At 32.4% G+C, this 14,497-nt stretch overlaps 1 protein-coding gene across 1 annotated transcript in view; it reads left to right on the top strand.

The window, feature by feature from the left end:
• Nucleotides 1–13,227: 13,227 nt before the first annotated feature.
• Nucleotides 13,228–14,497, top strand: part of LOC129231668 (nuclear pore membrane glycoprotein 210-like) — an 89,940-nt gene continuing 88,670 nt past the window's right edge. Inside the window, exon 1 of the mRNA XM_054866030.1 lies at nucleotides 13,228–13,303. Coding sequence (XP_054722005.1) covers nucleotides 13,238–13,303 — 66 coding nt within the window. The 5' untranslated portion in view covers nucleotides 13,228–13,237. The remainder of the gene's footprint in view (nucleotides 13,304–14,497) is intronic.

Genomic DNA, 14,497 nt, shown 5'->3' with positions numbered 1-14,497 from the left:
CAACTAAATGCAGGTCATTTGGTTTGTAAGCTTCCCGATGGCCGACCAAATCCATTCACGGGAGGAATGTGGCACGCGGGCAGTAGAATGGAGACCACTATTGTATGATATGCTAGCGTGTGTTGCTTCAATCTTTAGAAATAACGAAAATAATTTACTATATGTCACTTCCTCCCTGACGAAAATCCTTAAGCTGATTGTTAATATAATTCTCTAACTAATAAAAAAAAAAAACAGCTGGCAGTACGTCAAGGGAAAACTTCTCAGCTGATGCATTCTAATAGGCGATAGATGCTCCCGCCCCTAACTACTGAGTCATAACTTTCAATGTATCAACTGACGATCTTTCCACCGGGGTATAGCCAGCTGACTTATGTATTTATTCACATTCGCATGAAAGCCGTCATCCGGTTAAATTTTAGCTGAGAGTAAATCATTGAAATTTTTTACATGTTAAACCTACCAGCTGACGCATAATCCACCATGTTACGTCAGCAGACTTTTTTTTCCCATTGAGATATTGTGTTAACTATAATTTGACAAATTCTCAGTAGGTAGGAAATGACTGAATTTTTATTTTTTTTTTCTGCATGCGAGGGAGATTACCGTCAAGTATATTACCCACGGACACGCAGCTGACTTTCACAAAGCATTTTGATACCATTCCCTGATGCGTCTCACCAATTATCGTTCGATAGGAAATAATTGACCAAATTTGCAGCTCGCTCCCGGACTATTAGGTTTCTTGGGGTTTCAAAAGACAAATTGGTGAAGCAACCCAATAAATGAACACATCTAACCAGTGCAAAAACAAAGTTTTCTAGTCATTTGTTAAGTTAAAACAATCGTGAAGGTAAGTTGATGCTGTGTAAGTAATAAAAACTGCTTATTGATTTCAAATTGTCAACGCTTTTTACTCGCTTTGTTATCGTTGGTAATGAGTCATATGATCCACTGCCTTTGCTAACAAAAATATTTTCAAAAATTACGTCTCAAGTAATATCGTTTACTTCTTCTCACGTGTAGTAATAAGGTTTATTATTTATTTATTTATTTATTTAGTTTGGCAATTTCTTTCTAGTTGGATATTCTATTCGGACACGATGAAATTTTGCAATGACTTCACAAATAATTAGAGAGTTACCAGTTACGAAACTTTTGCAATATTTTGTGGCTCTCCTTCATTGTAAATAAATGGTATTCGCTGCAGGTACACGAGTTGGGTTTTTTTTTTTTTTTGATTAGTCATACTTTTATGTAGAGAAAGACGCCATGAGAAAATCTAAATTCCAAAAAATGTACCACAACGAAAAAACAAATTGATAGTCACTGTGGAATAATTTAAATGGTTTTAAAACTATCTAATTCAGTCTTCTATTTTCATTTTGTTTGATTTATTTTATTTTATTTATTTATTTATTTTTTTTAATGTAAGGAATTTTTAACGGTATCTTTTATTTAATACTACGATTACTCACATTTTTTACCGGGTAGAAAATTTATTTTTTGATGATTTCTTCATGTATTACTGAATAACTTTTAAAATATTGCTATTTATTACAGGTTTTTTTTACATCTAATACGAGTGAAAAATCTGAAAAAATAGCCTGAAATTTATGCAAAATTTTAACTTTTAGAAACAGGAAGTGAAGAATTGTAACCCGCAGAAATTCAAACAGAAAAAAATGTAGAACGTTTTAAATAAATAAATAAATATATAACAATAATTGAACAAAAACTTAAAAAACCTGGCAGCATTTTTTGATGGCAGAACTGGAATTTCTCACAAACAAGTTGATTAAGCATTTTTCTTTTTAAAGTACCTTTTTATTTTCAATATTTATTACTTTTTCCTTAATGCTCATGTTTTCTTTTTTCTTATTACATTTCATTGCATTTCTAATAGATTATCTAGTTCAACTAAGCTATATGAAAGTTCAGATGATCTTGAAGCTTGGGACATTCGAGGTATGCTGGGATATTGCGTATTAGCTGAAGCAGTTATCGCTGGTACCGTTACAGTCAAAGCAACTGCTTCTACTTCAAAGTTCACTGTAAGTACGCACGGAATTTGAAAGTTCATAAGAGCATACGGGAAGTATAAGTGTATATGAGTAATTGGGTAAAAAAATAGAGACACAGTAATTCAGATGATAGACTACTTTGAAGTTCTTCTACTAGGGAGAGTCTGATGTTTTGCAATATTAGACATATGAGGCAGAAATAAGCAAAGGGATGTAAGTGGATTTTTTATTTTTTAAGGTTTCGAGTAAAAAAAAAAGGCGTTTAAAGTGCAAATTCTAAATAGGCTTTCTTTGAATTTTTTTCTATATCATGCTGTACAGCAGCACCCACCAGAGCCACTAGTATCATCTCTCGTCCTCAAACAGAGGAGACGTTCTCCTACCATTTGTACTGATTTTCTCCAAATTTTTAATTATAGCCCTAACATCCTTTTGCTTCGTAGTGCCTCATATGTGAATTTTTGCAACGTACTGTTGTTACACTTAAAATACACCGCCAGCTCAGTCATTGAATCCGAGGACTGCAGTTTCGTGCTTTTTGGCACTCATCAGCCCGGAATAGGAATCACATGAGCTGGAGGCGAAAAATCTCTTAAGGGAGCCAAGAGAGCCAAAAAAAACTGGTAGCTAATGCAGAATTAGCAAACCAGATGAGCTACCGCAGCAATGGTGCGGTTCAACTCAAAGATTGATGGCAAAGCTAAGGTATTTTGTAGTAAGTTACAAAATATTTTTAAGGTATTTTGTTGTAACTTACTACAAAATACCTTAGCTTTGCCATCAATCTTTGAGTTGAACCGCACCATTGCTGCGGTCGCTCATCTGGTTTGCTAATTCTGCATTAGCTACCAGTTTGTTTGGCTCTCTTGGTTCCCTTAAGAGATTTTTCACCTCCAGCTCATGTGATTCCTATTCCGGGCTGATGAGTGCTAAAAAGCACGAAACTGCAGTCCTCGGATGGAATGACTGAGCTGGCGGTGTATTTTAAGTACTGTTGTTGCGTATGCGCATGTAGCACAAAAGATAACCAAAAAGAAACCCGATCTTTTGGTTAGTTTCTCTCTCATTACCATTGAGTTCTGGTTTAAGGTACGCGAAGTGAATGTATTAAAAATGAGCAACCAAACTTAATTAATTAGGGAACTTGCTTCATGAGTTCAAATTAGACCATAACGCAGTCGAAGCAACTCGAAACATATGCTGTAGGGAAGTCCCGGTGAATCACACCACTCAAACAAGAAGGTTATTATAATATTGGTGATAATTATTATGATTTTTATGTTTATCAGCATTATAACAATAACAAAATATTAGTGTCGCCTTGGTATTGAAAAACTGGCTGAGAAGTCATTTAAGACGGTAGAACATAATAACTTGTACTGTGAGTGCTATCAGGGGTGCCGTCTCCGAGGGTTCTGTGGCGTTCGTGCAACACCAAAATTTTTGTGGAGGGGCTGGGCACCCCCATCGTAAGCAAGTAGAAGAAAGGAAGGACCCCAATAAAGGGAAAACCATACTTTTTTTCTGACTTCTTAACTAACAAAACATCTCATGAAACCAAATTTGAATGATTTAAAATTTTGGTTTCGTGTATGAAATTATCTAAAATCAAAAGTGGTAAAATTTGATGTTACTTATACTCGTCGAACGAAAGATTTCTCTCACTTTAGACCAAGTAAGGACCTTCAGACTATACTGTTAAAAAAAATTATGAAATTTTACAGTAAACGTCACTGGCAGCCATGTTGCCGGTAACTTTTACCGTAAAATTCTGTTTTACGGTAAAAATTTGCGGTATAGTAAACGAGAGTTAAAAAACACAACATACGAGCAACAGGTTCGATTTCGAGAGCTTCGTATTGGCAGGCGGCTTCTCTGACCACCAGAACAGTGGGGACACATCCAGTCAGGGGAAATACGGTGTCATGTGCCTCGCACAGTAAGTCACGTGGTGTACCAATTGGAGCTGCAATCGTTTATTTCTTTCGGTCCAATTTATTGTAAAAATTTTCTGTATTGTCAAACCATTTTCAGCAGCATTTACCATGAAAGTGTCCTGAATTTTTAACTGTGTAGTGAACTGCAGTGACGAAACATGATTGCTCGTTTTCATATCAACAGACAAAAATTATTGAAATAAAAATGCAATGAATATTTGACAAAGAATTAAGTAACATTTTAATATCTTAATCAAGAAGGAAGAAAATATTTTTGAACCAGTATGTTGAAATATTGACTAAATAAGTGACTAATTTATTCACGGAACGTCAAAAGGAAAAAAAAAAGCTCCAGTTAGAGATAAATATTTAAAAAAATTGCAATTATTTTTTTATAAATCAATAAATATCCATACAAATTTGCAGCAGTACATTTGGTTTTGTTCTACTTATTCAGTTTAACATTACTATGACGATGCAACCGTTACAGTAAGTTACTCATAATTATGCTTTTTTCTTTATCTTTTTTTCCATTTTTTACGTTGTCATAAAACATTCTTGAATCTGTGAAGTATTATGGCACGAAACGCATATTCAGATAGCAATTTTTTGGTTTTCTATGAGTTTTTAAAATGTGTCAAAGACTTTTCGGACAACCTGTATTTCAATGTTCTTATCATACAATCCAGAAAGTATATTCCGTTTAGCAACACAAAAAAAGGAAAGAAAATATTTAGGAAGATAATTTTTATAAAGTAATGTACATGTTTTCCATACTGCTACCACACTTTGTTATGCATGTATCAAGTTGTGGTATGAGTTTGAATGCCCCTGTCGAAGCATGATGCCGCCAAGCGAAGCCCAAGATCGTAGCCTAAGTAGCAACGCGTCCGCCACCTTGGGGCTAAATACCGCTTTCTGAAGTAGTGTGTTTTATTCCTTGATTGTAGATTGACATGGAGTTAATAAGAAATCACAATTAAGAAGCAAAACACGCTACTTCACCAAAGCAGACATAGGAAAAGAAAGCGTCATTTAGCCGCAAGATGGCGGACGTGTCGTTACTTTTCAGTTAAGATCGAATGCTTATATTAGGCCAAGCATACCGCCGCATGCGAAATACGACAGGCAATCTGACTTCTCAATGGGAGGATAAGAAATTGAAAAATTCACAAACAGATTAGTAAATTTTATAGACACAATGCAAGAAATGATTCTATAGCCAAAAGAAGGGGGTTGTGGTCAGTCTTATGTGCAAGAACCTGCTCAGATCTATCTAAACCGGCTACACAAACGTTTCAATCGCCAAGCGACATCGTGTGTTGATAAGGACATTCAAGCACTCGCGCTACTCTACAATAAATGCCTAAACAAGGATAGTAACAAGATCGAAAAATAGTCGGACATATTATTTAATAAAATTTAATTCCTTATTGTTGTATCCTTTTTTTTTGTGTAGCTAAATGGAACTGAATTTCTCGATACTTATTTTGTATCGTAATTAAAAGTGCATAAGCGCATTGATATACTTCGGCGCATAGTCGAGTAATGCAGTCAACTTGCGATAACTCGAAGTCTTATAACTAGAAATTGTCTTTATCTCGAAGTTTTCATTGGGGCCCAATTTCATGAGATGGCTGAGAGAACTTCCCATTTCTCGAACTACTATGACTCGAAGGTTTGAACATATCCCTTAGACTTTTCAGTGGTCAAGAGTTGTCTGTAGTATGGTCGATATACCCCAGGAAAATTTTCGTTGGTAAATACCTGTTTCAACCACGCATCTTTGCAGTTCCGATCATGAGTTGACAAATTTTGTGATTTCAGGCTTGGGGTTGACGGTGAATCTAGTGGTGAAGTGGTGTCTGAACGACTAAGACATGATCGGATCATGTGCAGTAACGATTAGATCCAACATCCATGTTCTAGCCGGGATTTCAAGCCATGCCTCAAGGTGCGATGGCAACATCCCCTACCCTTGGGTGAAAGTTACGTTATTGACTACAGATAATCATTTCGTTTGAATAGGTCATGGATCTATTGAAAGCATTGTGAAAGCTGGGCCCCGAGCCTGTTGCTGATCGTTACATTTGTATTTGTATTTATAAATGAGATTGAGCCGTTGCGATGGTGCTTAAATAGGTTTTATTAGTGTAAAATTTCACTGAAGAGATTTGAGGGAAGACAATTAGATCACTTATCAGTTTGAGCTAAGTCATAGTTGTCTTACGGCATCAGCAAACTTTCTGATCTTTTCCAGTTACAAAAGCAACTGCAACTAATAATTTAGAGATGTATTTATGTTTGAGCAGACTTCCTAGATAAGCATCGTGAGTGAATTTCTGAATTCTGTGGAACACCTTTAACTAAGTTATCCTTTACCGCTTTCTTTTGTGATATCAGTTACAGTTGTGTCACAGCTTTTATATAACTTGTGAAAAATCTTATATTTTGATTTTGATCTGTTTCTTAGATCGGGGGTGTTTCTCCTGTGAATATAATCCAAAAATATCTACATTTTTCTTTTTCAGGGTGTTTCCGGAGGAAGAACAATTAAAGTACTGCCTAGCATCAAGATAAAGCCTGCGCCTCCTATTTATATGCTGAAACATGACGCTTTCAACTTAGAGTTTTTTGATTTTGATAAAGGAAAGCCTACAAGTAATTAGTAACTTTGCAAAAATTTTTGTACAAACGACTTTAAACTGCGCATATTTGTATTCAGTTGAATGTCTTAAAATATTGGAAAAAAGATTCTTATGTACTAATGTACAAAAGACGAATCAAAACTATGAATGCTTTTTATAAAACTTGCTCTAGCCGCATATGTGCAGGGCCGTCGCGAGGTCAAAGAAGGAAGGGAGTGTATGAAATTGATGGCCCCTTAATTATTTCAAACGTATCTCAAACACAAGGAAAGATAATGGGGTTCAGTTTTTATGTTTAAGAAGTCACTTCTATGTCTAAGTATTGACAATATGAACCTACTCCTGAGTATAATATTCATTCCGTGATGTGGGGTGGAGGAGAGGGGGTGTTGAGGTTTTGCACACCCACGGAAAATTTTCAAATTAATAGTCTTAAAAATACATTTCATCTTCATATTTTTCAAAAACTTGTGATTCCACTTTTCCACCCCGTCCCCCCGTAGCGACGCCACTATATATATATATATATATATATATATATATATATATATATATATATATATATATATATATATATATATATATATATATATATATATATATATATATATATATATATATATATATATATATATATATATATATATATATATATATATATATATATATATATATAATGTTTTATTCACAAAGAAAGTTTGTAATGATTTTGATTCTAAAGTATGTGCATATAGCTTTCTTGCAATCTTTCTTTTAGTACATGTCGCTGTTAACACATTCTGGTAGACTGTTTCGTTGAAAATAAAATTCAATGTTTTATCAAAAAATTGGTTAAATAAAAAAATAGCTGCAACCATGATACAATTTTTGCCAATTGGAAAAAATTGCAAAAATAGTCAAAATAATATGCAAAGTAAAGATATTAGAGTTTTTTTCATGGCATTGTCTACGTCACTTTTTTGAAAAACTTTATGAACAGATACTGTACGCCTTAGTTACAGCATAAGTTTATTAAGTTTTCAATATTAGGATATAGAAATGGCAGTCGGAAAATGTGATAATAATGTTTGTGAATATGATAATGAAAGCCAGAAACATGGAAATGATCAACAGCTAAACATAATAAAACTCGAATAAAGTACAATTTTTATTTTACTCTAAGTTCGTTAAAAATTAATTCATTTTCTATCATTAATATATTGAAGCTAAGGATGTACCGATTAATCAGCAGTACCGATTAATCGGATATAATTGGGCAAATTTTGCCGATTAATCAGCGGAAAAAAATATTTTTCAGTATATCTTTAACAAGAAACTATGATAAATGCATTTATGAACAATAAATTAACGTAATTTGCTGCAAACATTATTTTAGAGCTGCAGTATGTAAACGTACAGAGTAAAAACAAATTTAGAAATTTCATAAAACTGAATGAAATATTAAAGACTAGTTCTCACAGCTGAAATTCACCTGATGTTTTTTTCCTCGTAACTGTACACATGATTACATCATACAACTTGTTATTTAAGTTATTAATTTTTGATTAAACAATATATATATATATATATATATATATATATATATATATATATATATAAATATTATTTAATGTAAAAAAATATGTATATTCTTTACTTTTTTAGTTTTTTTACAAACTGATTGCTGAATCAAGATTATTTTTTTCAATTTATTATTTTTATTTTGAATAAATATGCACATATATACAATGTTGCACCATGTTTCATGAGTCAATACTTCTCTCCTTTAGAGTCGTGCTTTTAGACAACCATGTATTTTTTTTTTTATAATGAATAAAACACTTGGATTAAATGGCTACTAATAATTTAAAAATAAATTTAAATTAGAAAATGCTCCTAAATTTGCTTGCTGACCACAGGTTGCCCCAAATATTTTTACATTTTCATGTCTAGTTAACATTCTTAATGACATTATATTCTATAAAGTCATTTTATAACAGCATTAAAAATATAATAACATTTTTCAGGAGAAATGTAATTCGAAAAAATCCTAGATTTCTTTCCTTCCTGCTCTAAATGTTAACTGTATCAAAACAAATCAGATAACTGAAATTCATCTGTAGAATAAAGTGTAAATAAGTTTCATCTAAAAAACAGGCATGAATTAAAAAAAAAAAAGTCTGAAACTCATTACCGTATACCAACAATGTCATTTCTGTGTTTTCAGAACACCATGGTAATGATTGTAAATAGTAAGCGTGCTTCGGGCTACATTTCAGCACTTGATAACTAATACTGGTATTCATTCTTAATTTACAGACAAAGCTCTTTATTGGTTATTTAGAAAATTTAAATCTGTTAAATTCATATTTCAATCAGGGGTGCCCCAAACTTAACTTTTGAGAGAGCGGAAATTCTCAATTTGCCGAGTGGAACTCCAAATTTCGCCGAATGATGATAATTTTGTGAAATATAACTCTAAATTTTCCAGAATGATGATAATTTTGGCGAATCGTCGGACAAAATTTGCGGAATAAGGAAATTTTTGGAAGATCACAATAACCTTCCGTGACTCCATCAGGGCGCCCCAGGATTTCAGTAATAATGAACTTGGTGATTTCATATAATAACTTCTTTGACTCAAACTTTAAAGTAAGAATAATAAAATAAAACTCCTTTCGTACATAAACTAAAGTTGATCTGTCTGTTTGTAAGAACATGTAATCCTGTTCTGCTACCAGTTTGATGATTATGAAAACGCCAATGGGAAGGGGAGACAAAGCTTTCACACCATGGTATGAAACATGGAAGCGAAAATTTCCTAGTTAATTGCTATCTTAACTTTTAAAGTTCTTAAATTCTTGAAATAAATCTTCAAAATAACAAAATCAACACTTTGGCACAAGCTACAGTAGTGACGCTTGCAACTGTTTACTTTTCTACAGATTAAAATTTGATTTGATTTCTCTGATTTTAACTAGTGCATAGTGCAGTGCATGAACAGAAACATTGGTAAACATTTAAGAAGGCATTCATGAGTGACTTGCTTAGAAATTTTCTTTTAGCCCTAAGACATAAAATTTACCTTTATCTGATAATGACTCAAGTATGCATATAATAATGTAACCATTGGGTATTAAGGTCAGGGGTGCCCAGATAGGAGGTTACAGGACGTCACTGTGACCTCCCAAAAATTTCCTTATTCGGCAAATTTTGTCTGACGATTCGTCAGAATTATGATCATTCGGCAAAATTAGGAGTTTTATACTACAAAATTATCCCCATTCTCCAAAATTTGGAGTTCCATTAGACAAATTGAGAAATTTCAACCTCCCAAAACTTCAAGTTAGGGGTGTCCCTGATTAAAGTACTAGTGTTGTTTTTAACACTAGAATTACGGAAGGGGTCATTTTGACCCCTAACAGACTTCTTTTGCTAACTACTACTCCTGTAATTTCATAAAAAGCTTAATCTTTCCTTGACTTTTCCTTAATCATCATGCTCTGTAATAATATCAGATTTTTGAGAAAACATATTTCTAGATACACGAATACAGCCATAATTCTAGTGTTTAAAGATGCTTGTTTGTAATTTTTGCATGAAAATCAAATGGAGCAAATCTGTTGATGCTACATTTTTATACTAGTTAAATACCAGTGCATTTTTGAGTCGATCAGTTCATTTGACTCAATGGAAATAAATAACAACATTTTTATGTTTTGTAGAATTGTCTTCAATGAACTTTAGAAGACTAGTTGGTGAACATACTCCCATTATCGGTGATAGTTACCCAGGAATAATTTCTAAAATGTTTGGCTCAACAGAAATTACTCTAGAAAGCACTAGTATCCTTTGCCATATAGTAAAGATATTTAATAAGTAAATTTCTTAAAATAATTTCTATTAAATTGACTTACTGTAAACATATTTAGTAATAGAGCCTGCTTGGCCGAGTGGTGGAAACACTAGCTCCTTTTTTGATGAAGTTTATTGCTTAACGGTTTTTCCTTGAAGGGAATTATTTAATAAATTTAGGCTGTCAGTTATATTTTGTCTTGTTTATTTTGTCAATTTGCTATTTATAATATCTACTGTGCATTCTCGTTGCTTTTACTGGATGTCTTTTTATCTAAAAGCTCATTATTTGCATTAAAAACGAGGTTCTCTGAAACCTCGAAACACGTGTATGCACTATGCAGTAATCTGCTAATGTTGTGCGTCAAAACGTTGTAACCATTTAATCCACATCCATTAATTTTAACCACGTAATCATCATTTACTAGCTCCGTATGCCTGAATTTGTGGGTTTGATTCCCACCTGTGCCCTGGTGTTATTTCTTCTCTCTTGAGATGTGAATCTTTCTTGTGTTGTTTTATTTGTGAATAAAAATTGTACTGAGTGTCGTCTTATTAGAGGTTCACCCTCCTTGTTATTGAAGCAATGGCACCTCTCTTTACCATAGCTGTGGGACACAACAACTAGCAGGCAAACATTTTAGTAATAAATTTTGACTCTAGAGTGCACCAAAATGATTGAAGTCTTCCTTAACCTGTCAGACAATAGATATCCCGACATGACGGTGGATATACATGTAGTAAAGCCTGAAAGATTAGGTAAGTTGATTGAAAGTCAATATTTTGCATCTTTTTAGCAAGAATCAGAATGATTACTGATTTGTTTGCAATTTTATTTCTGATTTAGTGTAAATAATAATGGATAATTGTTTTCTAGATGAGTGCTTTAAACTTATAAAACGCTGAGGGTATTTATTGCCCGATAAACTCCAAAAATGAGGAAAAATTGTTTTGCTTTTAGTAAGATAAAACCACCAGCAGCTGACACTAACAAAGAAAAAATAAGCTTAGCTAGAGAAGTTACAAAATTCTGTAAGATGTAAAAAATTAGGTTAAATGGTCTTTAAATTTTGCATTGCTTACCTCTCACCCTATTTTTAGATAATCTTTTGGCGCCTGTGTTTCTCTTGTTAATTTAATATTTCTTTCTATGTGTCAACAACTAGTGCAGTGTCTACTAGAGGCACAGTGTCAACTAGTGGTATAGTGTCAACTACTAATGGTTTTATTTTAATTCATGTTATTTCACGAAATAGATGAGCATTAAGCATTTCGAATGATTTAGTTACTGAAAATTATCTGCCTACTTCGTCTTCATATTTAAGAAATTATTCAAAAGAAAAAAAATGATCTTTTTTTATTATTTAGATTTTAACCTGGTAGACATTACTGGGAAACCTATTTTGCTCGAATTAAGCTCTTGTAAAGAAAGTATTATCTTCAGTGTTTAAAGTCGGTTAAAAACCAGCACCCTTTTCTTTTGGTGGAACCGGTGCTGTAACAGATGCCCTCATCTAAAAATAAGCCGGAAGAGCGGAATTAATGTTTCCTTTGCACGTTGGATTTTTTTTCTTTTTTTTGCTGATAAGTTCACGAATTGTGTTCGCTATCAATTTTGTGTTATACTCTAAAAAAGAAATATTCATTCTTTAGCAGCGCTGGCGATGTAGAACGAGTAACTAGAAATTAGTTTCAGCTTTTTCGCAACAAAATTGAACACATGAACATTTTCAGAGATTAATTTATTTGACGATAATTTCTAAGCTTTTGTTTTTGGTATGTTTTTACTAACTTATTTTACAACAGTGTGCCAGGGAAAAATGTGTATCTTTTTCAATAAAGAAAATAAATAAGTAGATAAAATCATCACTATACAGGACTAAAATTCGGGGTGGCAGAATTCCCTCCAAAATTTCTCAATTCCCCTCTTTGAAAAGTATTTTGTGCTGGAGAACCTCGACTGAGAAAAAATCAAATACTATTTCCGTAAAAATGAGGAAATAACACGAGTAAAATTATAGAGGTAAGGACGCATTTGTGTAAGAATAACACATTTCAAAGTTCTAAATTCTGGTCTCAAAATAGTTTTAAGGGCTTTATTTTTGAACTTTTTAAAATATCTTACGGTCGTAATTGATGAACTTTTGCATCTTGGTTGCTAAACCAGTGTTATTGCATGAGTCTCCGAAAAAAAAAAAAAAAAAACTTCCCGTAACAATTCGTTTAAAGCTTAACAGTAGGAATCAGTAACCGGAGGGAGCAAGTCCAATTATTGGCATATTAAGTGTTGAGGCAAAGATCTCAAGTCACGTGGTTCTATTTCAACGAATGAGAGACACATTCTACATGAAAGGAGTGGAAGATACCTGATTTCTTCCGATACTTTACTTTCAAATATATCATGTGACTTGGGATCTTTACTTCAAGATTTGAAGGCTGCACTCTCTCCAACTTTTACTCCTTCTCAATGGTTCAAAGTTCAGTGAATGAACGCTCGGTGCTTCAACCTGTAGCAGTTAAAACAGTAGAGCCACATAATGCTATTCTGGATAAAATATCTCATAAAATGTGTTGATTGTTTCGAAAAAACATTATTTGAATAATGTCTACCCTATTAGAAGAATTGATGCAATTTATTTTTAAAATATATCTTATTTTTACTTTTAACTTTAAATACGATCCTGAAATTAAAATGTCTTATTTTTAGCTTTGCTTCAAATTTGGAAATTAAATTGCATTTATTATTTTTCCAGTTATTCGTATTTCTGGAGGAAGATTTAAGGATTTAGAAGAAATGAAAACTTATACTGTTGCAGTCGAGATGTATGATTCTGACAATCACCTCATTCATCTTTCTGATGTACGTTACTTGCTTTTTTTAAAAATTAAATGCTCATTAGTTCAGTTAAATTTTGTGAGAAGAATTTTAGATTCAAGGAAATAGAAAACGATCACTTTTAATAATGTTATTTTTAACTTTTTTAAAAGGTCAAATTTTGAAGAGTATTTTTTCCGTAAGAAAAATTTCTGGGCAATTCTGAACAATAAATAGCTTTCAAAGGTTTTTCTAAATAGGTTATTTTATTCTGTAAGGTAGAGTATGACTATATTTAGTGTTCAAAACACTGTAATTAAAAGTTTTGAAATTAAAATAAATATTGTTTTTGAAACTTGATACTTGTTTCTGTACCTTTATTTAGCAATAAATAATTTTTTCTCGAAGATTTATAATACCGCTCTTTTTTTTTCAGAGTTCCCGAGGGAAAAAAACAACAATAATAATAATAATTTAAAATTATAAAATAAAGTGTTTTATTTTTTAAGAAAAAATTCCTCACACGTACTGATTTTTACACATTATATGCAAAATGGTTTTTGTTAAATGACCACAATAATCACTTTAACAATCTGGGTATTTATTTGCTTTTATATTTATTAATAAATTTTCTGAAAAATAAAAATAAGAAATTCTTTCATAATTTTTAACGTGTACTGCACATATTAGTAATTTATAAAATTCTTATTTAAGAAATGCGATAGACTTCGACCTAGTTTTTGGTTATTAATTAGTGAATGGGTTGTTTTTTCTGAAAGAACATGTTTAAAAACATAAGATTTGACAATTTTTTAAATTATTTGACAATTATTTAAAAATTTATTTAAATCGATGCGCAGACTCAATTTTATGTTTTACGCTTTTGCGCATGACATCACAAATGAAGAAGTGCCATTCACTGTTGCCATTTGCGCAAGCGCAATATTTAATTCACTTCTTTATTCATATGTAGTGGCAACGATATGGTTGATAGTAAGGGTAGAGCGCAATATTTAATTCGCTTCTGAACTATCATAATCTGGAAACGTGGTAGACAGTAAGCGTAAGCATTCAGCCCGCCAGTGGAATGCGCCAAAGTACATCATTTGTGACGTCATAAAAACCACGCCTTGTTTGAAAAATTCAAAAAATAAATAAATAAATAAATAAATAAAATAAATAGAAATAACTGTTGGGAAAATGAAAGTATGTTCTGGGTCCATGTTATTATTATTATTT

Source organism: Uloborus diversus, chromosome 10 (assembly GCF_026930045.1).
Source record: "Uloborus diversus isolate 005 chromosome 10, Udiv.v.3.1, whole genome shotgun sequence".
Classification (NCBI taxonomy): domain Eukaryota; kingdom Metazoa; phylum Arthropoda; class Arachnida; order Araneae; family Uloboridae; genus Uloborus; species Uloborus diversus.
Note: the sequence above shows the minus strand (reverse complement) of the source record. Positions and strands in the feature narration are given on the sequence as shown.